The sequence below is a fragment of the Lissotriton vulgaris genome, chromosome 5, assembly GCF_964263255.1.
Source record: "Lissotriton vulgaris chromosome 5, aLisVul1.2, whole genome shotgun sequence".
In the NCBI taxonomy this organism is placed as follows: domain Eukaryota; kingdom Metazoa; phylum Chordata; class Amphibia; order Caudata; family Salamandridae; genus Lissotriton; species Lissotriton vulgaris.
The window spans coordinates 1,490,690,720-1,490,714,171 of record NC_141693.1 but is presented as its reverse complement, the minus strand read 5'-3'; the positions used below and the strand labels follow the sequence as shown (position 1 = coordinate 1,490,714,171).

The 23,452-nt window shown below is 43.7% G+C and overlaps 1 protein-coding gene across 2 annotated transcripts in view; it reads left to right on the top strand.

The window, feature by feature from the left end:
• LOC147712815 (zinc finger CCCH domain-containing protein 11A-like) overlaps positions 1-23,452 on the top strand; it is a 206,189-nt gene that overhangs the window by 179,246 nt on the left and 3,491 nt on the right. For both annotated transcript variants that reach the window (XM_086923485.1, XM_086923486.1), the window contains 2 exons: positions 7,146-7,269; positions 7,643-7,876. In XM_086923485.1, the coding sequence (XP_086779611.1) occupies positions 7,146-7,269; positions 7,643-7,876 (358 nt within the window). The remainder of the gene's footprint in view (positions 1-7,145; positions 7,270-7,642; positions 7,877-23,452) is intronic.

Here is a 23,452-nt window from a genome sequence, read left to right as displayed (position 1 = left end):
GGAAATGCTAGTACCATATGATCAATCATATCATTCTGTTCATATTACTATAGTATTCACAGTATTTCTAAAATGTGTAAGTGATCCTGAAGTTAACTCAAAAAAACAGATGTCAAATGCATGACTAACAGATTTGCTTGGATTTCTTGCCAGGGGGCGAAAATTGTTACATACTTAGCTATGTGCAGGACAATAAAGAAAAGTGCAATGAGGTTTTAAAACACTTTTTTCTAATCAGATCATGTCTCTGAAACAGGTAGGAACAGATCCAATGTGACTTCTGAGACAGTCTCCTCCTAAAACTCTCTAGATTCAAAGCTGCACTAGAGGAAGGATATTCAATCTTCTAGGCAGGAGAGATCTAGAATTTGGCCTTCTCAGGAATGACCAGATGCCGGGAATACTCCTCTGGCCCGGAGTGTGGGTATTTTTCCCCCACCGTAACAACTAAGACCCTGAACACCAACTCCCAGGTCCCCCGATGGCCAGATAGATGCCTTCTTTGATGTCTGGCAATGGTACAGCAGTGCACTGCCAGTTGGTAGTCTCAACGCTGGCTACAACATCTCAGACTGGAAATGAGTACCACACATTGAGATGATGCTGAGAGACGTGAAAAAGACAGAGGTCAAGAAGCAAAGGGGAGAGACGCAATCTCCAGGAATGGGCAGTGGCTAAACAGAAAGAGAAGTAACAGTCAAAAGAGAGCTGTCTTACACAGAACATTTGCTTTCCTTAGAATTTGAGGATGTTCACGGATTGCATCCTGTCTCTCATGCAAATCCTCTCAGAACATTAGGAGAGTTATTGGAAGTTCAGGAGTCAGAACAAGATCATGACCTTTTATATGACCCAAAAAGCAGCGTACCTTCTGATAAGGACCTGGATGTGTAGACTGAGGTTGAGGAACTGGGATTCCTCTTTGTTCCAGAATGTGAACTGGAGAAGCTGTAGATGACTTTCCTCTTCTGGATCTATCCTGAAGGGGCAAGATACTCTTTAAGAACCCAACCTCTTTTTAAGCAATTCCTTTAAAGCAAGACAAGATGAGATGGGCAGCTTGCCGCCTTCTGAGGCATATTGCTATGCCATATTCTATGGTGGCCCCGTTGATGCTATAGGAAAAGAACTGTAGGCAGATTGAAGTCATGAGGAGGAATATCTCGGGGGCAGCATTCCTCAACATTCAGGTAGCCACTGCAGTTGTGCGCCTCATAAGGTGTGATGGAGACAAGTTCAACTATAAGTAAGCCATTCCTTCCAAACAGCAATCATGATGAGGTAGGCAGGGAAGAGCCTGACAGAAGGCAAGATTGCTTTCAAGCATGCAATGAATGAAGGCATCATTACCTCTAATGAAATTTTTGGTTCAACCCCAACATGTCACAATTGCTATGTCACTGGGCTGGGCTAAAATATACTGACTTCAATTCTAAGATGCAGGCCAGAATACTGGACACCACCCTTCAGTGTGGAGTTGCCATTTGGCAAGTAGGTTCACAAGGCTCTCCAATCTAAAAAGGCCCACCCAACAAATGATATGGGATATCCTTCGGTGAAAATCCGGTCTCTGTTCTTGATCTTTTGGGGTGTACAACCACAGAAGCTTTCTCCATCTGCAGTTCTAGCCACAGCCCTGCTCGGCTTCAACTTGTAGCTTTCCATAGCAATACGTCCAGCAGAAAAAGAGAGCTTCATGTTGCATTGCAATCCATGAGCTGTGATTCAGAGACCAGTTAGTGTGCCTATAACCACTGCTGTGATGGGGATAGTGATAGGTTTTCCTGAGCAGGCCTCGATGTGAGGTACCACAACATTGGACAAGTGAGGGAGAAACACACTGCCATTCTGACACATGTTTGAGTTCTCACCCAATCCACCTTCTGAAGCTCCACAGGGTATATGAGGTGCAGCTTTGTATTTTGGACGCTGGCATACAGTCCCTCCTGAACAAGGGTGCGCACAAACAAAACCAGAAAAAGTACTCCATGAACTACCCGGCACGGTAGGAAATTTTGGCTCATCATGGACCTGCACGTCATTAAACACCTGAAAGCAGTTCTTCAATATGGTGAACTTGGCCCTGAGGCCTCTACCTACACGTTGTCATCCACCAGAAGTATCAGAAGTGTCTTATGTTGAAGGTTGATTAAGGGCACTGGCAGTTCAGACTCTTGCCCTTAAATCGTCTTTTCATTCACAGGGTGTTGTAATAGTGGGTAAAAAGGAGTGTCTCCTCTGGAAGCCGTGCTGATATGCACTTGATTTTCAAAGGATTTGAGGGGACTCCAAAACTTCCTGTGGTCCAAACTGTTCTAGTTCCATTACATCATCTTCCTGGGCATGTCTCGACTAATCTCTGCTAGATGCAATGGATGAAAATTCTGTTGCATAGTATAACACATGTACTTGTAAAGTCCACATTCACTCCTTTGGGCATCTTGACCGTGAAGACAAGGTGTTTGTTAACTAAATAGCACTCATTTTTTTGACCTCTAAAGGACAGGAGGCTGAGTGGACCTGCCTGTATTTGATCCTGTGGCCATAAACTCAAGCACAGGGTTGTGATGTGGTGCACTAGTCCACTGAGCCACCTGACCTGGCTCTCGTGTACCATTATTATTCCACCATGCAGGATCAGGTTGCAAACTCTGTAGGAGGAGCTTTGCCACTAGTGGAAGCAAGTGTCTAGAGAGTGGAGGCCAAAGTTTAGGTAATACACCACATGAAGGTATCCTTTGGCTAGTGGATCTGGCATCTGCTTCTTACTGTAGATGTGTCCATCTGCCAGCCACCATGGATTTCATTGTGTTCACATATCCTTCCTTGGACGATTGGCCCGCCTGTCTGGACCCACTCTCGAGCTGGAGCCTACAATCTTATAGTAAAAAGAAGCTGCACACTCATGTACAAGAGCTGCAGGCTGTGGACCACATCCTTTTATGTTATAGTGGTGTGATATAATTTATTTGTAAAGCAATTGGACGCAAATGCTTCATGCTTTAGGAGGACACAACTTAAAACCTAATAGTGACCAGAGAAAGTGGTTGCAAGATATTTAATTATTAAAAAGCCAGGTTTGCAGCTGTCCTCTAAAACAGACTAGGTTTGCTTCTGTTTTTGCTAACCGCAAGCCATCATTGATTTACAGTTAGTTGAAGGTACATTTATGGGCCAGAGCTTGGGCTATCTGAGGTGTAGGGCTTCATGGACAACTGTTAGGCCCCTAAGAGCTGCCGGAGATTGAATGTGTAGCCATTGTAGAGATTGTAGTACTGACTAAATAAGAAATCTTCTGGAAGTTATGTAAGTTTGATGCCACAATATTCTGATCAAGTTGCAGTTGGGGTAAGATTTTGTTTGGAAGTTCAAGATAGATTGAATTAGCATAGTCAAGGTGAAATTGAATGATAGCATTTACTACTGATATTTGCAAAGAGGAATTTCTTTTTGTTTTGTTTATTTTAATTGAAGGTAGGCAAAACTGCTGTTGGCCACATTCATAAATTAGGCTGTCCGGAAGTAGGAAATTTCTCATCATATGGGGCTCTCAATTAAATCTGTCCATAAGGCCATGCCCCATTCCACAACTAATAAAGTGGAAGTTTAGGAAACAGCTATTTATGTATGGTCACCTCAGATTTTTTTCCTTTTGCTGAGCACTGGTTTTTTTTTTCAAACCAGGCAATATACTCCTGCTAGCAAATAATAAAGAGCTTGTGCTCCCCTTAAAATATGGTTTAAGTGGCAAATTCCTAATTGGTAAATTAAACATGCCTATATGTCCCACGTTTGTTGTACAACGTGTACCCATGGCCTGGAAGTTAAATGCCACCAGTGGATGGCAGCATCACAAGTGCCATCCACTTCAGGGGTAGTGCAAAAAATGGCATTAGTCCTACTTTGTATAGCCTGACTAATCGTGTAAAAACTGCAATTCGACCTCTAAAAATAAATTCTTTCAACAGGTAAAAACCTCCCTTTTAAATATTAAGACACCCCTATGTAAGCCTTTTATTCCACAAAGCAGCATGGATGGTATTTATAAGTAGGACATGTAGAAATGTGAAGTTAGCTAAAATTGTATCTCTGGAATGGCACTAGCTAAAAAAAAAAGTTAAACTACAATTTGTAATAGTTATTAAACATCCAATTCAATATTGAAGTTGAATTTGTAATAAATATTAATGAAAATCAACCTTTATAAAGTTAACTTTTCCTGCCAAAATTTCTTTGAGGCGTTTGCTCTCCAACTTCTACTAGCAAGCGATCAACATTTGAATAGGTTGGGAAAAGGTATGTAATTCCTCCCATGAGATACACAATGGCTCACTTTCTGTTTGATAGGTGGACCTGAATGGGCAGGGATAGCTCATCTGAGCCTCCTAGAATTTGAAGGTTGGTGGCTGTGAGCATATTTTTTTTAACTTAATGTCAGATCCTGCTTGACAGGTCCTTCTGGGTTCACACATAACACTTGGGGAGCACTTGAAAAGAAGAGAACAGGTTGCCACAACACATCTGGCATATCCACTGCCTGGTTGCTGTTTGTCCTACCAGTCGTCTGTCTCTGGGTTTATTAAGGGTACAGTGGCTGCTTCAAACTGGATTTTGCTGGTATATGTATATGAGAAGACACTACGCTACCATGAAATGAAATGAGTTGTGATACTTATAAAGTGCAAACTGTCACTCTGAAAGGAGCCTCCTGGTGCTGTCCAGATACCAAACTTAGCAATGGAGAATGGAGACCTAGATGAAGGCTAGACCGAGTTAGTCTGATGCTCCATAAATTCTGGCCCATAGGACCTCCCTAAACTGCTTTTCTGGTTAATTCGATCTCAATTTGTTTGGCACGAGATTCCAGGCCTTTGCACCTAACACAGTTGCAGATATCCCTCCCCGCGTTTTAAGTTTAAAACCATGTGGTTTGAGTAGGTTTGCGGACGAGGATCTAAGTGTCCTTGGTGTAGTATATGGTGTGAATCGAGTGGAAAGATATACTGGCCCCAGTCGGCGGATCGCTCTGAAGGTGCCGACAAGAAGTTTGAATAGAATTCTCTTGCGTAGCGGGAGTTAGTGAAGAAGCCCTACGACTACGTTTTAACACCAATCTGGCTGCTGCGTGCTGCACTACCTGCAGCCTCTTCAGGGTTAATTTTGTAACCCCTGCCAGGAGGCTATTACAGTAATCTAGGCACGAAAATATCAGGGCCACCGCAACGGTTTTCCTCGCTGAGAGCTGAATATATCAAGAAATGTTTTCAAGGTTTTAATTAGCCTGAAGCAGGTCCCCGCCACCTTAAGTGCATGGGGTTTAAATGAAATGGAGGAGTCAAACCACACCCCTAGATTTTTGCCCACCTCCACAGTGGATGGAGGGGGAGGGGCTGCTACATCCTCCGACCTCCAAACCTTGGGTTGAAAGGGATTATTTTTTTCTATCTCCAGGATTTCTGTCTTATCCGTGAAACATCAGAGGTGATTGTTTTTCATCCATTTGATGGCATCCGTAAGACAGGATTTGAAGTTGTCTTCTGCTTCCGTGGAGTGTTTATCAAAGGACAGGATCAGCTGCGTATTGTCAGCGTAAGATGTTGTCTCAAGCCCATAAGACTAAATGAGGGAGATAAGAGGAGCCACGTATATATTGAATAAAAGTGGGCTAAGTGAGGAGCCTTGTGGGACTTCTGATGTGATGGTGCGTTCTGAGGAGTACACCCCCACATCCATCCCTCTACAGCCACGTTTAGTGTGGTAAATACTTTCGCCATATTGAAAATGCCCAAGGGGATATTGGTGGCTTTGGGATCTATTGACCCATTGGTTAGGGCAGGCCCAAGAGTCATTCCCACCCACTAGCTGGTTCAAGGCATAAGTCTGGCATCTCCAGGCTTCCACTTCAGAACACTCCTGACCCGAGTAAGGGGCCTCAAAGGACTGGGCCTGCTCTTTTTTTTTTTTTTTTTTTACAAAGAAGAAAACTCCAAGGGTGACCTCCTGTTCAAGCAACAGGGGTACTACAAGCTAAACGAGGCCTTTCGTGCAACTGTCAGCTGACCATTGGTGGCTGCTTTTGGCTTCTGCCTTGGCCCCTTGTAGGTCTCAAAGTGACTCCCTGGACGTCTTCAGGAGTTTAGAAGTGTAGCCCTGTGATAGATTGGAACTGAGCGGACTAAGTCAGAAAGTAAATTTTTTAACCAGGACGAACCTGATTTACCTATCCGACCTGAGCTGCTTCGCGGCCAGCTTCAAATGTTGCCTCAGTCCTGGTCTACCACGTCCATACACTATCATTGTACTTCTTGAAGTTATTCCTTCTTGAAATTTGACTGAGGTCTACATCTCAACTATTTGTGGCTTTTGAACAATCCGGACAGGGCAGGCACTGGCCCAAAGACACCATTGCCAGGCACCCAGTTTGCTGCATCACAATTTCCAATAGAAGGCAGACCAGACCGATAATTGCCCTCAAAAGGGAAAGTGACTTCCCACTTGGCAAGCGGTGCTGAAGAGCTCATTCAGGTGATGAAACAACTGTACTTCTGCCTGTCTGCTACTGGCTGCTGGAGGGAGGGGTGGTCTCTACAATACCCTTAGAAACCAAGACGGCAAATGAAATGCATTTTATTCCATTTGAGGTACTCCTGCCCCAGGGAAAGTTAGCGATCACATACATTTTTAAAGAGGACATCCTGGGGAATCAAATGATAGTTGATCCTGTGTGTCCTTCAAGGTTTCCAAGTCCATCTTCCACTTGAAGGAGCACTAGTGTGCCGCATCTACTAGCAAAACATTCAACTGCAAATAGCCTTGCAGTGGCTGTCTGGTGTTCCTGGGTTTTACTGATAAGAATTACTTTATTTAAACAAATGGGGTTCCTGACTGCCAGTGTGTGAGTAGTTGTACTAGAGCAGTGTGTGCTACATTTTGAGAAGAAAATATGGCATTGTTTAATTGCTTTGTGTATGATGAGGTGGTGTACATTTCTGGAAACTAAAATTTACACTGCCTCTCCACTCCCTAAGATATTTATTTTTTCTTTCATGTTCCTCTGTCCCTGATTTTTGTCTTTGCATTTCTGAGGGTCCCTTTTGTTCAGTAGTGTGGATGTGAAGTAACCTTTTTTTTCTTTTTCTTTATAGAAGACTCGCCGTGACATTCCATGCTTCTGGGAGAAACAGATTTCGGGGTGCCAGAGGGCGCACTGTGCTTACAATCACACCAACGGCCGCTATGTGAACGGGATCTTCTTACCGCCAAACAAACGTTTGTGATTCTCTATTCTATTCTTGATGTAAAATTAATTTGATCTGCCTCTCTATATTAACTGCAGTTCCTTAGCTGTAATCCTCTAGGTTGATGGGACTTACCACTGTTATCTGTCTGAACCTTGTGGGATAGGGAGGTATAAGTGCTTAGTGCTGTATCCATTGGTCTTCCTGCAGCAGCCTGCATTGGCAAGATCTTCAGCAATTGATTTAACGAAATAGGGCAGTATAGCCACTGCAATGCTTTTGCCCAGAAACGGGATAAAATCATAGGATGTGATTGAGAAGAGACAATCTTTCTTGGAAAACCTGTGAGTTTCTACAATTGTCTGCTGGTGGATGCTCTAATATGTGGTGTTTTTCTTTTATAGCTGTAACGATCAGGCCAGAGTCTGCGGAAGACTCAATGAAGTCCCAAAGGTCTCCCCTGCCAAACACCTCTCCTCAGATCCGTGGAGTCATAAATGTGGAAAATGGGAAGGTCCCAAGCCCCACACATCCGCCTGTTGTTATAAATGCTGCTGATGACGATGATGAGACTGATGATGAGAGTGATGATGAAGAAGAAAACCACCAAAACGGTGACAATGGTGGCATAGATGATGGTTGGTATTTCTTGCTTTCATTGTCTTTCGTGCCTTTATGAACTGATGATGTGAACAAGCATTCGACTACTCAGTTGTTAGGACTTCTTCCTTTAGCCACAAAGGTTGCTGAGCAAGTTAAGCGCTCGCTGGTGACTTGTGTGATCTTGTATTCATGTGTTTGAATTCTGTCCAAGCCAACTTAGTCTTAATGTTTCCAAATGTGATCAAATTAAGTACCATTATATTGCTTAATGTTAACATCAGTTATTTACAATGCCTAGAAGTGGTAAAAACTGGATAACTAATAAAAAAGCTTAATTAACACTGGCAGTGCGATTAGTTATGGTAGTGATCAGTTGATGCCCACCTTGTACTTGAGCTTGTCTGATCAGCAGGAAGCCTGTTTGGCATGTGTTACAGCTTCACTCAGTAATGAGGAAAAGGTTTATTGTTTCTGGTTAATTAAAACCATTACAAAAATACATTTTGATACACATTTGGTCAATATTTTTTTTTTTAAAGAAAGATCTTGATTGTTAAGAAAATGCAGTAGTTATAAAAATGAGAGTTTGAGAATTGCCCATAATTCATTATTTTTCTAAACCGCCAACGTCTATGTTGGATTGTTTAAGTACGACTAATTTTAAAAAAATTTCAAACAACCCATTTAATAGCGGGAGTCTTGGGTCGAAACATGCGAGGACTGTTGTCTCCGTGTGCGTATACTGTATTTGTTAAGTGTTTTTTAAGAGAGATACTCTTTCCTCTTTTAGCTTCGTACAGGAGCATAGCAAATGTTCAATGTCTTCTTTCCCTGCACCACATAACCTCCATGTTGTCCCGCAGTTCCTTCTCAGCCATGGTTGTAGATGGGGAATGGCTGGTAGAATTCCTAGCCGGTGTTTTAGGAAGGCTTCTTTTGATTTCCTACAATGCCCCAGTCCAAAGTAAGCCTATAAACCAGATGATTTATAGGTGCTCAGAATCATCCAGGCGTGGCGCCTATGGACAAAGGTGGCTTTGTCCTCTATAAAGGAAAGTCTCTTTATGCCCTTATTTACTGCATGCTTAAATTGTACATGCGGTAGTGAGGTTTCCCATAGTTCTTTTAATCCTGTGATAGCAAGTGACTCCTCTAAGTATTTTTTTGCCGGAACGATAGAACTGTTACACAAATCTTGCCAAAGTTGATGGTTCAGTGTGTTCTTGGGTGAATTCTTTATTTTGTACCAACACTTAATATACGATCCTCGCCTTGCCAGCAGTTGTTTTGTTAGTCCTAGTTCTAATCGGATCTGGGCTTGCGAGGAGTAGGATGGTAAGTTGAGGAAGACTCTGTATGCTTTTGAAATAATAGTGTCCAGCAATTTCACGTCTGTGCCTCTTAGTGCTTCGTTGCCATAGGTAATTGATGACTGAATTTTAGCTTGAGCAACACGAAGCAATGGCAGAAATGTAGGCCCGGTCTGTTTGGTTTTGAGTTGTCTAAGTGTTTTCGCAATAAGCATGCCTTTCCTCTAGGTGGCCTCAAGATGGTTTAAAAAACGGCCTCCTCTGTCAACTATGATGCCAAGATATTCATATTCGGAACAGTTTGCGATTGCCCTTGTTCCAAGGAACCAAGAGTGGGACTTTTTATTCCTGGTTATTGACAGTATTTTAGTTTTATCAATGTTGACTTCGAGAAGGTTCTCCTCAGCATATCAATGCAGTGTGTTGATGAGACGTTGTAGTCCTACTTTGGTGTAGCTGACCAGGACAACATCATCTGCATAGGATATGCTATACAGGTCTCGACCCCCTAGTCGAGTGGAGTGCGCATTGCAGGCTTCCAGAGTTGGTGGCAGGTCGGCTGTATATAAGTTAAAAAGGGTTGGTTCTAGAACGCACCCCTGCTTGAGGCCTTTTGTTGTTGATAGACGCCTCAAGAGGTGGGTACCATTTCCGAGCTTCACCTGAACCCACGTGTTAGATTGCAGTTCAATCAGGAGATTTAAAAGAGATGCATGGATCCCCCAAAGAGCTAATTTCCTCCAAAGATTTGCTCGATTAACGTTGTCAAAAGCCGCTTTGAATCAACGAAGCAAAAGTGTAGAGTTTGTTTAGTCCGTTTTGCTTTGTCAATAAGTAGTGATGTTGCTAGGAGGTTTGTTGTGGTTCTGGCGTCTCTGCAAAATCCTGTTTGGCTGGGCGTAATTATATTATACTTGATTGACCATTCGCGTAGCTGTATCAATAGGAGCCCCGCAGAGTATTTCGCCTCAATGTCCAGTAAGGCAATCGGGCGGTAATTTTTTGGTAGGGTTCTATCCCCTTCTTTGTATATTGGTGAAATGATAGAACCCCTCCATGAGGCTGGAAGGCACCCGGACTGACTGACCGAGATGAAGAGGGGGGTCAGAGATTCTGACCAATATTCCGGATTATATTTAAAAAGGGCTGGTGGAATTCCATTTGGCCCTGGTGCTCCGTCTTTCCTCCCTTTAGAAATTAGTTCCCTGATCGTAACAGTGTTGATTTCAATTGCCACGTATTCATATGGTTTTACTGTATGCAACGGATGGGCCACCTGGACGTCCTGGAGCATGTTTCTCCCGACCACCTGTTGGTTGAAGTGAATATTTAGGAAGGATTCCCAGGAATTGTCTGTTATGTGTGATGTTAGGCCGCCATGGTTAGGGTTTAAGAATATATTTAATGTGGACCAGAATCGGGCACTATTGTTTCCTTTAGTGTTGTGATGAAGTTTAGCCCAAAAGTCGTCTTCATTGGATCTTTTGATTTCCCACTTAAGTTTTTTAAGATCAGCCTTGTGCTTACGAAGCTGTTGGAAAGGACCGTTTCCCCCTGGGCATGTTCTCAGCAGCCTTAATAGTTTATTTATGGCTTTTTTGTGGGGTTTCAGGGCTGATTTCTGGACGCTTGCAGTCTTCCCTGTGACCGTCGGGCCGTAAGACGGGAGATGACGTACTGTAGTTGAGTATAAATTTGCAAATGCAGCCGTGAAAGTTTCCCATAAAATTATTGGGTTACCCATGGGATAATTCAGGCTGTTTAGTTGTAGCTTTGCTGCCAGACGTACCTCCTTTGTATTTGCGACAGAAGACTTATTTCTTTTGAGGTTTATAGTATGACATGCATGTGTTCCTGTTGGATTGAGAAGAGTTAAGTCTGGAGAGGCAAGAATGGAAACCTCCTGGGGACGATGGTCACTGTCCCCTTTGTCTCCTAGGCAGAAGCCTAGTATATGATGGAAGAATGGGAGAGACACTAACGTATAGTCTATTGTGGAGGTCACGTTGCCTGAGTGGAATGAAGCGGCAGATGGTGAATCATCAGCAAATCTTCCATTTAGAACTCTCAGCCCAATATGCTCCAGATCTTTCAACAGTACTTTCCCTAACTTGGAAGTTTTCCCCTCGCCACTAAGCGATTGGGCTGGGATATTCCAATAGAAGGACTGGGCTTGAGTATCCTTTGTTTGTGGAAGAGCCTAGGATGCGTTGGTTAAAGTCCCCAGGCAAAATTAAATTGGAGGAAGTGTGCATAGTCATTAATTGATGCAGATAGTCCACTAAAGATTTCGACTCCTGTTTTTTCTTTTTTAGATTAATGTAAATGTTAGTCAGCAGCGCCTTTTCTTTTTTCCCACTGAGGTTTAGTTTGATCTTAACAGTGTTTATAGCTGGAGAGTGAGAAGTTAGTTCCTGAGCACTGTGGATTTTTGTGATTTTGATGTAGGTAGCTAGACCACCCGCAGGCCGGCCGTATTTACTTTTCCTTATAGCTGGAGAATGAAAACAAGTGTAGCCTTCTATTTGCACAGACTCCTCTAGCCAAGTTTCCTGTAATAGGATGATGTCAAATGATTTTGCGTATTGGAATTTCGGTGTCTACAGCCTTGTTATTTTGCCCATTTATATTCCACGAGCATAGTTTCAATAGCGGAATGTCCAAGTTCAGACCCGCCCTCGTTGGATTACCTTGTCATTGTGGGTAACTCAAGGTATTGATCGTTCTGAAGGTCCGTAAGTGATCTGGGTTGTCTAAATAAGAAGCCATTATGGTCTTTTGGGATGTTAAATGCCTGAGTTTTTGGTGGTGATCGTCCCTGGGTTCCCCTAAGCACTGACGTGGTCTTGGAGCTTTTCAGGGTTGGTCCATCACGTGGTCTCAAGCAGGGGGAACGGATATCCTGTATTGTGATGTAGGACAGATTGAATCCCCCATGCTTTGAGGGTTGTTTGCTCCTCCAAGATTTTATTTACAATTTCAGACGACCTCCAAGTTGCTTTTGTATCTTCAAAGTCCTGTGTTTTGTCTACTTTTATGAATTCAACTGAGGCTTCACTCAGTAGTTGGGCGTTGGCCAAGACCTTTTTAATTTAACAAAAATGTATAGACATGTAATTCTTTCCTATTAGGGCTTTAATAATAACTTAAGAAATAAATACTTAAAAGTAAGATTGAGATCTGGATACCTGAATTACAGATCACTTAAGTGTAGAATTATAAAATGATGTAACGGATACTGACAAAGATGATATTTATATGTGGAGTATTGGATACAATATACCAAGTAGTTGCACAGGTATGTCTAGGACGCTGGCTCTTTATATAGTGGAGCAAAACGAGTCCAGGCAACCGTTATTAGGTTACAGAGGGAAGACTGATAAGACTAAATGTTTATTTGTAGTAGTGTGGGCGAGCAGTTTCGGCTTATCAGAGGGCAGTGCTAAGAATTTGTTGTACTCACAGAGGAAATAAATAAGACATGCACTCAAGAATAAATCCGAGACCAGTTTACAAAAATATAACGTATTTTTATATATATTTTGATACCAAGAACGTTATCAATTAAGTACTTTTTAAAATATCTATTTTTACAGGTTAAGTAAAATGTTCGCCTAAATGGGTCTTTACTCAGTAATGCTTTACTATGGGAAAAAGGCATATGGTGCAGATAGTTATTTACGATCAGTTTCTGGGGGTCTCCTTCAGGACTTGGGGCTGTAGGGGGCCAAGGTCCAATGTACCACCAGCAGTTTCTCGTTACCTGCTCTTGGGAGTCTGGGTGCAGAGGTGCTGGTCGGGTTGGTTTCTTTACACGCTGCATTTGTGGAAATGGGCTGCAGAGGGGGACTTGGTGACAAGTCTGTGAGCTCCCAAAGGCGGGCTTGGGTCACAATGGTCCTGGCGTCCTCTCACTCGGAAAGGGGACAGATCTGTCCTTCAGGAGTACAGGTACCTCCTCCTGGGTAGCTGCTGCGTCGTGCTGGCCTGGGAGCTGCAACAGAGCAAAACCAGACTTTGCTTCTTCTGTGCCTACGGACTACAGGACCAGTGCTCCTCTACTCCAAGGGAGATTTTTTAGCAATTTGTGAAGGGTTGGCAATCTGCTGGGTTCTTGGTAGTTGCTCAGCTGCAGGACGTGTCAATTGGTCACGATTGTCGCGACTGGTGCAGCAGGCAGGGTTTGGTGCCAAAAGTCTACAACAGTCTTCCGTCCTCGGTTTCTTGTAGCTCTTCTTTGTCCTCTTCTTCTGGATCTGTCGAATCAAAGTTCCTGGCATCAGGGGTGCCTCCTAAATACTCAATTTAGGGGCATTAAGGGGAGTGACACGTAGTAGCCAATGGACTACTTACCTTTAGGGTGACTACACCCTCTATATGACCACTGCCTGTGGGAAGTGGGCATAACCCTGACCCAGTGAGCCTAATTCCACCAAAACTAAGATGGTGGAATTCTAAATGTTGTGTTCACATCAGGGGGCCCACCTTGTGGATGGAACTAGCCTGATATGGAACTCACCTCCTGACTAGCTAATTTTCTCTCTTGCCCTGGTGCCAAATGGACGCAGGGCAGGGGGTGGCACTTCCCCTGTCTGGAGGAAGCCTCAGTCGCATATCAAAGGTGGCAGAGGCATTTGAAGCCTCCTAATTTGATATGCTGTTCACTTAGCCATCCTACTTGGAGGAGGTGACAACACCTCTGGCCGGAGCAGACATGGTTTCTGTCTTCTGGGCTTTCACCTGCAGGAGGTTAGAAACCTGTCTGTGGTAGCAGGCTGATCTGCACCAGTCAGCCACTATACTAGTAGTCAGTTGATTTTCAGGGGACACCTCTAAGGTGCCCTCTGGGTGCATGCATTAATAAATTATTCACTGGAATCAGTGTGGGTTGATGCCAAACCTCTCTGGTTTCAGTGCAGCCATCACGTAGCTGGGGAACTTGTAGTTAATTATCAGTGTCCAGCACATGTACTTAAACAGGCTTCCCTGTTCACTTGTAATATATAAGAATCGACTTCGACGTCACAGGGGCATATATGCTCACTAAGATATGTCGACACTTTTAGATTGGTGCACCCTGCCATAGGGCTGTAAGGCTTGCTGTAGTGGAGACTTACCTATACTCCATGTTGTGTCTTCATCAATCTCTTAACCATGTCACCCACCCTGCAATGGCAGTTTGCATGAGTGTGCTGAGGGGTCCCTTGCGGTGGCATAATGCATGCTGCTGCCCTTGGGGATCTCCTTTAGTATCTATGCCCTAGATACCTGTGGTACCATTTGTTTGGAACTTACAGGAGTGCTAAAGGCATAGTTTTAGAGAAAGAGATGTTACTGGGGACCTGGATAGCTGGAAGCCAGTGCACTTCTATCAAAATTGCATCGAATACCATGCAAAAAGTGAGAGTGGCCATGTCAAAAAGGGCACTTTTCTACAGTATGTAATCTAAAGTGGCTGATGGTTATTGAACATTAGTCTTTAGTTATGGTGAAAAAGGACCGAAATATCATTTGAAACAAGAAACTTGAAATCAAAGTAAAATGAATAAGTGGAGACTTGAGATGAAATGTACAATTTAGATACAAATTGAGAGAAATGAAGCAGGCCAGTAACTGGTAGAGACTATAGGCTATATCAACCCTAAGCTTATGGTTGCCTTACTGGACATAGACAAGGCATTCAACATGCTGAGATGTCCTTCCCTTCTGGGGGTGGCTTGAGAAGGTGGGTGTGGGACTGGAGTTCCTGAAATGGGTGACTCAATGAAGTATGCACCCACAGGCCAAAAATAAGCACTTGGCACAGGATCCTGGGGCACTTGCCTGTACAAAGGGGTACCAGATAAGGGTGCCCCGTCACACATATTATTTGCAATAGTTATAGTGAAACACATATTATTTGCAATAGTTATGGTGGAAATAGTCAGGTAGGCTTGCCACCTTCAGCCTAGTACCCCAGCTAAGGTGGGCTAATGTGAGGTGGACATGATTTTTCAGAAGGAGCCATCTTTGTGATGGCATACGTAGGAATTCTAGGACAGGGTCAAGCCCACTTCCTCACTGGAAGTGTTCATATAGGGAGCGTAGTGACCCCAAGGGTCTGTAGCCCACTGGCTTCTACCCTACACTCCTGTAACACCCCTAAATTCAGTAATTTGGTTAGTCCCTGGTACCAGCAAAGTAGATCCTGACGACCGAAGAAGAGAGAGGACACAGAAGAGCCGCAAAAGCAGAGAGGAGAAGCAGCTGACCTGTTACCGCCCCTGCTGGTCTGTCTGCATCTCTCGTCGAAAACTGCACCAAAGTCTGCTCATCATTCTACTGTTGACTCCGGAAACCTGGGAGGACTGACTGCCTTAAAAAAAAAAAAGGCCTCCCATGAACAACGGACCTGTTGTGAAGAAACTCCAAAAGAGAAGACTCTGAGGCCGCTGGAACTGCCGAAACCTGACACCTGAAACCACCACTGAATCCGTAGACTCCGGCCCAAATTGAAGTGACCACCAATGTCAATAAGGTCCTCCAGAGCTCGAGTCACTGTGTTTTCACCTCTCATGGGCTCCCCGATGTCGCTGGCAGCCTCTGCACTCAGGCCCTCGTGACTGCAACTACCCGATGCCTAAAGACACCTCTGCATCCGGCTGTGGAGAAGAGGACCCTAGGTGTCCCTTCATCCCGGGTATCGCAAGTCTTGAAACCCCGTTTTGGTTCATCCCGACTGGCTTCCTGGCCGGAGCCTGCAGCCTCTTTCTGCAGTGACCGATCTCCATTGAAATACATTGGGCTTCCAAAGCTGTTTTGCACACAGCCACCCTTGTGCTGCTCTTTTAGATTGGTCTTGTAATTCACTGTACTATATCTGTTTGCAGAACTTGTTCTTGCTTCCATAAGATAACATTGCAGAACTCCAAAATTGCACTGCATCCACTTTTTTAAGTGAAAAGTATTTATATTTTAAAAACTTACGTACTTGAACGATTTTTCTCTGATGCCTAAATATATATTAAATTACTTGTTATTTTAATAAATTGGTATGGATCTCCTTCTTGAGTGGTTTGTATCATTTATTCATCATTGTGTGTATTTGTAAATGTCTTGCACCCCTCTGTGTTAGGCCTGAAACTGCTCGACCACACTACCCCCTAACAGAACACTTTGGGATTGCATATTAAGCCTGTGTCCACTCATACAGGAACCACTGGACTTTTCACACAGTGTATCAGATTTTTGCTATATCACATAAAGAGCCAGCTTCCTACATTGATGGTGCAGCAGTAGGATACAAATCTTGACATTTGCTGCACCACTTGGTTGTTAAGTGTTGTTAAGTGATTCCACTGAGGAATCCAAAATTGTCTCTAGCTAAAAATATTTTTTTGATACATTTTTTAAATAGATGTTAGGGCCTTGTTTAAGTCCTATGCCAAACTGTTTAGAATGTAAAAAGTAGTAAAGTAAGTTAAACCTTTAGTCGTACTTAGCATTTTTAGGTTCTTAAAAATGTCCCAACTACTTTAAAAAACATATCTGTAGAAGGGACCCCCAAGGAACTCAACCAGGCTTCTATCAGCCCCTTCGGGTTCCCCAACTTAAGGAGCTGTGTAAGGCTTAGAAACTTGCCATGGGACCTAACCCAGAAAAGCTCATCTGCAGCAGTTGCTTCCAGGAAACGACAAGGCCTTGGCAAGTAAATGTTCCCCAGCTGGAGAAGATTAGAAAGACCAGGAGGTGGATAAGGTTGTCAATGACATCAGCTCTGCCCCCTCGGATAGCAACTCCACTGGGAGCACTCCTAATAGTGCCGCAGAAGAGAGAGACCCTGAAGATGCAGATCTTCAGAAGCTAGCCAGGAGGATAGCATTAGAAGCAACATTCCTGGTCTAGAAAACAAAAGGATTGACAGGGGCCTAGGACCTAACTCTAGTGGCAGCAAAAATATAAATAGGGAATAAGGTTTTGACCCTCAAAATCCCAAAGGTATTGTCCCAAATTGACCCAAAATGTTCAGAGGGTGATGATATCGCAAAATGGTTTACAGCCTTTGAGACGGCCTATAAAATGAGACCGCTGAACAAGAAGTATTGGGGCTCTCTTCTTAGGGAGCTATTGACACTGAATGAGGCAGATGTTGAGTCTTATGACCTCATGAAGGACACTCTGAGGGCTTGGACTTTCCACTGAAGAAAACAGGATCAGGTTCAGGGAGACTCAAAAAACCCAGAGTCAGACCTGGGTAGATTTTGTAGATGTTTCAGTAAACACTAGGTACGCCTCCTATAATGGTGTAGCTGTGCAGAGCTTAGATCACACATCAGGACTACCGCAAACAAGCTCCAATCTCAAGTAATTTCTCCCACAGATAATCTGAATTGTGAGTCGTCTATAGACGCTATGGATACAGGTCCCTAGACAGATAAGTGCATGGTATATGCAACTGTTCATGCATTAGCTGTGCCGCTTTTGTAGATTTGTGTTGCGTATGATTTCGTTACAATTTAGAATTAAGTATGTCTGGAATTTAGGTTTAAGTATAGCTGTAATTTTGTTTGAATATGTATACAACTCATCGCAACTTATGTTATGACTCATTGTAATCACATGCTTTATTATTCTTTTTGTCTTATTATTATTAATGTATTTATTATTGTATTTATTATTGTATACATTGTATCTTATTGTATTTTATTGTATTGTATTGTCTTGTCTTCCATTTTATTTCTTTTTCAAATAAAAACGATTTGAAATTAAAAAAAGGAAGGTAACAATGTGCTTGAATATGAAGGGCTTTATAATGTCGTGATTAAACAGTATCTGTTAAGTAATTGTTATCAAGAGAAATTCAATCACTACCTGGTGGACTTAGGCCCACTTTCTCCTCCAGAGTTTGGGAAGAAGGCAAACCACTGGGTCATGACAAGGGTGACCAAAACTACCACTGGTGAGGGTGAGCAAAAGTAAAAAAGGGGTTGCTAAGCCTCCCCTACCCCAAGTAAAGGTGGTGATCAAAAGTAGTGGCTCATGCTACCAGGTATCCTGAAGCAATTCCCCTAAGGACTACTACTGCTCCTGCACTAGCAAGGACCCTCATTGGTATCTTTACCAGAGTGAGTTTTCCAAAGGAGGTGGTGTCAGACAGACGCACAAACTTGATGTCTGGTTACCCGAAACACAATGGAAGAATGTGGAGCGACTTACAAGTTCACTACCCTATATCACCCACATACAAATGTCCTTGTTGAGAGATTCAACTGTACCATGAAAAGTATGATTGGTAGACTCCCTGAAAAACTGAAAAGGAGATGGGATGTCTTACTGCCATGCCTGTGTCTGCCTACAGGGAAGTACCACAGAAGGAAGTAGTGTTTTCCCCCTTTAAACTTCTGTTTTGTCATCCTGTAAGGGTACCATTGTGTCTTGTAATGGAAGGCAGGGAGCCCAGACGGGTTTTAGTGTTTTGGGGCTGGGTGGGTGCATTCATAGAATGCTTTTCAGACAGTGTTGGGGACACACTTGGTGTCCCTGTGCATACCCCAGTTCAAACCGGTTGCAGCGGCACTCAGCTCCTGCTCTGGCGTGAAACTGGACAAAGGGAATGGGTGTAACCACCCCTCTTCCTTGACCCTCCCATAGGTGGGTCCCCAGAGTATGTCTAACTCCCTAACTTAGTATAAGTATGGGAACCCAGTCCTTAGGACTTCAGATTGCACCTGGACGAAACTCTGCAACATATATCCTGGAACTTCGACATTCTACTCGACTAGAAGACGGATGAATCTCCCTTGGGGTCAAGGAGTGACTCCCCTGTTCAAATAGGCACCAAAGATGCATCTTGCCGGTCTGCATTTCCAAGGCTCCCGACGGATTTGTAACTCAGGACAGGAACTTCCAGACTTCTCAGAGGCCGACACGAGATCCCAGCAAAGCTGAGACCCGCAGCCCTCAAAAGTGACGTGGAACCGGAATTCCTGGACACCGTGCACATTTGCAAGTGTTCCGACTTCCCCAGCTTTCCCGAAGTTGTTCATTGGTCTACTTGTAGTCCAAGCCCGAGCACCATTTGCACTGAAGATTGTGGGCCTACACTCCACAAGTGTTCTGTGGGCCCGCTTCTAGCATTTCCGCTTCAGGCTCCTTCGCGATCCCTGGTCCGTCGACTGGTGGGTCCCCCACAAAGGTAACTTCTGTTTCTTGGGCTTTCCTGGTTGCGCCAGACGGCGCCTGACTCCCCACCGAGTGGAGAGTCCCTCAGACCTGACTGGTCTGCATCGAAGCCAATCTTTGCTTTCTGAGTGGGTTGCTTTTGCTAAAGCTTGTTGGGTCCAATCCGGATACCGACACTGCAGCACTCGACATCCTTCGTGGGACAGCTCGAATCCAGCTCCTGGTCCTCGAGGCTGAAGAGTGAAGCTTCACCTTCTTCACCTGAAATCACCCGACATCGGTGGGCATCTGCTCATCGCCTTCCTGGTCACTGGCTTGTGACCCAGACTCTGTCCCCTCTGCTTTCTGATTCTTTAGATCTCCGAGCCACCCGGACACTTTCGACTTGGTCGCCAGCAGCACTATGCAGCAGATCGCCATTGAAAACGACGATGAAACCGGACATCAAAAGACACCTATGCACCGGCTTCCCTGGGTGAGGTAACTCGAGTACTCCAGTGATTCCAGGGGTATGGACACTAGAACTGCCTAGCTCTAAAGGGGTTTGCTCCAAGTCCTCTTCCAAGTGTCCTTAATCTTTAAAATTTCAAGCGCGACATTCCCCTTGGAAGTTAATGGTGATTTGCGGCTGTGTTTAGACATTGCACGCGTCCTCCTTGGGTCCCCTGTGTCACTACCTTGGGTGGTTTCTGATGGCCCCAGCGGTTCTAAAGACTCTAGACCTTGTATCTATATCAGTCGTGGTTTCCTATGCCACTTTCTTAATATATGGTTTGGTATGCCTCTAGGGCTCAGCGTATATTGTGCTAATTTACTGTGTGCTAAATAAGTTTGCTGAATATACTTTTGCCTCTAGCCTCATAAAGAGACTCAAGGGATGTGTTTAGAATAAATATATATATTTTATATATATACCTAGTGTGGTTCTCCTTTCATTTGGCCATTCATGAGATTATAGACTGGTAAAACAAGCTGCTTTACATTCCTTCAAGACTTAGCCTGATGGCTGCTCTCCACAGCTACCACTAGGATAGCTTTCTATTTAGGTTGTCTTTAAACCTACAGTCAATAAGGGTCGTTTGTACTGGTGCAAGGTGCCTATTAGAATAGTGGACAGCATATGCCAGGCCAAGTTCTCACAATAAGGATACGCAGCAGTGCGTAGTGCACTTCATATGTGGTGGATGTACCCAGTGAGCTGGCCATTCTGGGAGTAGGAGGCCAAATTACTTTAAAAGGTCCTAACTTTTCCAATAGCGACAACACCAGAGGTGCTGCTCTGGGACATTAAGCCCCTCAACCTGGCACGAATAACCAAGAGCAAATAGCTAAAGTACCTCCAGTGCCTCGGAACCACAGTACTAAACATGTCCCAAAATTGTAAACAAGCATTGGCATAGCCAATAGGTCTCGCCTTTGGGACCTTATAAGTGTTTAGCCATGCAACAGTTGATGTTGTTGCACCAAGGATTTTGTGCTGCATAACTAAGTACTTATAAGGTCCCAAAGGCGAGACCTATTGGCTATGCCAATGCTTGTTAATTTTGTTAATAGATTATGTTGGTGTAGACCAGAAAACAAATGAAGAGTCATACTTTTATATATGTATAACACTGCCTATAGTGTCTTCATTTTAAACAGTAGGAAGTACAAAACAAGAGCAAGTGAGGCTAAATTCTAAAGGATAAAACAAAACCAAGTCTTAAGCACAGATTAATATCTTCATTTTAAAACACAAAAGGAAACCTTTTTGATAAGACTGGAGGCAGATTTATCAACTGAAGAGCAGAAATCCTCTAACTGCCACACATCACTCCAGTTAAACACAGCCAGCATTATTGTGCAAGAGTAAGACAGAAAAATACAGCAAAAAACAAATGACCGAAAGTGGACACTACAGCCATCTCGGTAAAGAGAGCTCAAAACAGAAATAAGTATCTTTCAATCTAAGCAATGCAATGGATATCCACACAAATCCAAACCTACAGCTCGTCCAACAAATGCCCATTCCCCTGCATGCAAAGCAATATCGCATGCATCCGATTCTTCATAGAACAAGTATTTATTGCCCTATTCAAGGACCAAACCAGCATGCAAAACATAACAAAGTTCGCCTTAAACAGAAATAATTCCCACCCGGTCACAGTATTGAGACTATTCATGAACATGCACAAGTCTAAGGTACCATTTTAACCATTAAAATATAATAGGCGCCAATAGTGTCTCTATGGGTACCAACCTCTCCTATCTTAAACCGAGAGAATTATCAAACCCCACACAGCTGAATGAGTTTAATTTTAACAATAGGATCGTTTAAGCATCTACTGCTAAAATGGCATTAAACTGGGTACTTGTGAACTCCACATCACACAACAAGGTAAAATCTCCAAACTCATTAAACGAATACTAGTTGCTCTTGTTTTTCATGTTCAAAATTCATACGAAGTACAAAAACAAAGCACTTCAGCCTAACTGTGTTAGCCATAAACTGGTATGTTACAGGTACACATTAAACATAAGAAATGTAAACCAGGTTTTACATTCCGTAAGTAGTAAACATATTTCACACTATATATGAAAAATCTACATTTTATATAAATCCTTTTTAGCGATTTTGAGAGCAAAAACAGGTGTATAGGATGCAGAGTCTCAACACAACAAAACAAACCAAAGTCAAGAAGCAAATCCGGTATTCTTAGATAAAACCTTACATTCAAAAAGGCGTTACTTGAGAAATAGGATTCACTGCAGATAATGAGTAACAAGTCCGGCAGTCTCTGCAAAAGTGCTTTGCACTGATACAGAGAGGAATCGTCTTACACTGCTCGAGTCAACACTAATATCTCGTCTTCATGACGTGGTTTGATGTGCAGGGCACGGGTTGCAGCTTATAATTATATCTACCTAACTACCTAAGCGTGCTCAGACTTAGCATATAAATTGTTTGTATTAAAATACAATTCTAAATTCAACATTTCTTCTTATTTTATCACGCTCAGAGCGGTGAAAGGCTGAGCCGTCACAGCAGGGTCTTGAAGTGTCGACATGCGGCTCACACAGAGGGTTCAGAAGCAGTTCTTAACTCGGCTGGGTCAATGCGTTGTCAATGGTCAAACAGGAAGCGTATTCTCTTTAACCCACAGATGATTGAACAAGCCTTGAAGGCAAAGATGAGCTCATCCGAAGAGGTGGCCAAACACATCAGTGCAAGTTACCAGGCCATGCGGAAAATACAACGCACATAAATAACTCAGTAAAACTATCCCTTGGTTTGGAAACAAAGCAACATGTTTAATATTTCACGTTAAGAATTCCCACCATCTCTTTAAGGATGCGATGCAAAACTGTTCTTCACTGTTCCAAAAAAAACAAGCAAAAGTGCACCAGAGCCAGGGCGACCACGCAACGGTGGGTGGGAGGTGGCACCGCGAGCCAAGTCAAAGGAAACCAGCAGTAGACGATTAAGAACAAACTTGCGCTGCAATTTAAAAACTAGCATTGGCCGTGCGCGAGTGGCCGCGAGACACTATATGTGGTGGTTGAGGGGGAGAAGCAGACTGACACGGCCGCGCGGTGTGAAAGTCAGATGGCAGCTGTACACGTCGCACGCGCTTGTGCGCGTGACAGCAAGCTGGTGGCCTGCAAAAGTAGCACTTTTAAAAGCCAGCTACTAAATGTCTCGCCAGACAGCGCATGCGCTGGCTCGGGCGAGACCTAAAAAAAAAAAATCACATTTCCCACCGTACATATGGTGGTACCAGACACAATAGACCATTTTAGCCATGGAGTACTTAACCAGCAACATTCAGAAGTCCCACCTGGCCTTTGAAGCCAAATGGCAACCACTGGTACAACACCTAAGCGGGGGACTCTACCTTGCCCTCCCCCCATGCTGGAGGGTTATTGGGTTTTTTTAACTGACAAACACAAAGTTCCCGACCTAATCTATGACACAGTTGACAAGCACTGAGAAGGGACTGGGGGAGAAACAGGAGGACCAGAGAGAGTATGCTATGTTTAGATACATTGTGGTGGACACACTGGGTGCTTATAATCTTCTGCAGTTGGGGAGCGCAGAGGATGGGAAGGAGGTGGGTAACTCACAAACATGTGAACAGTGCAGGGAAGAAGTCAAGGGTG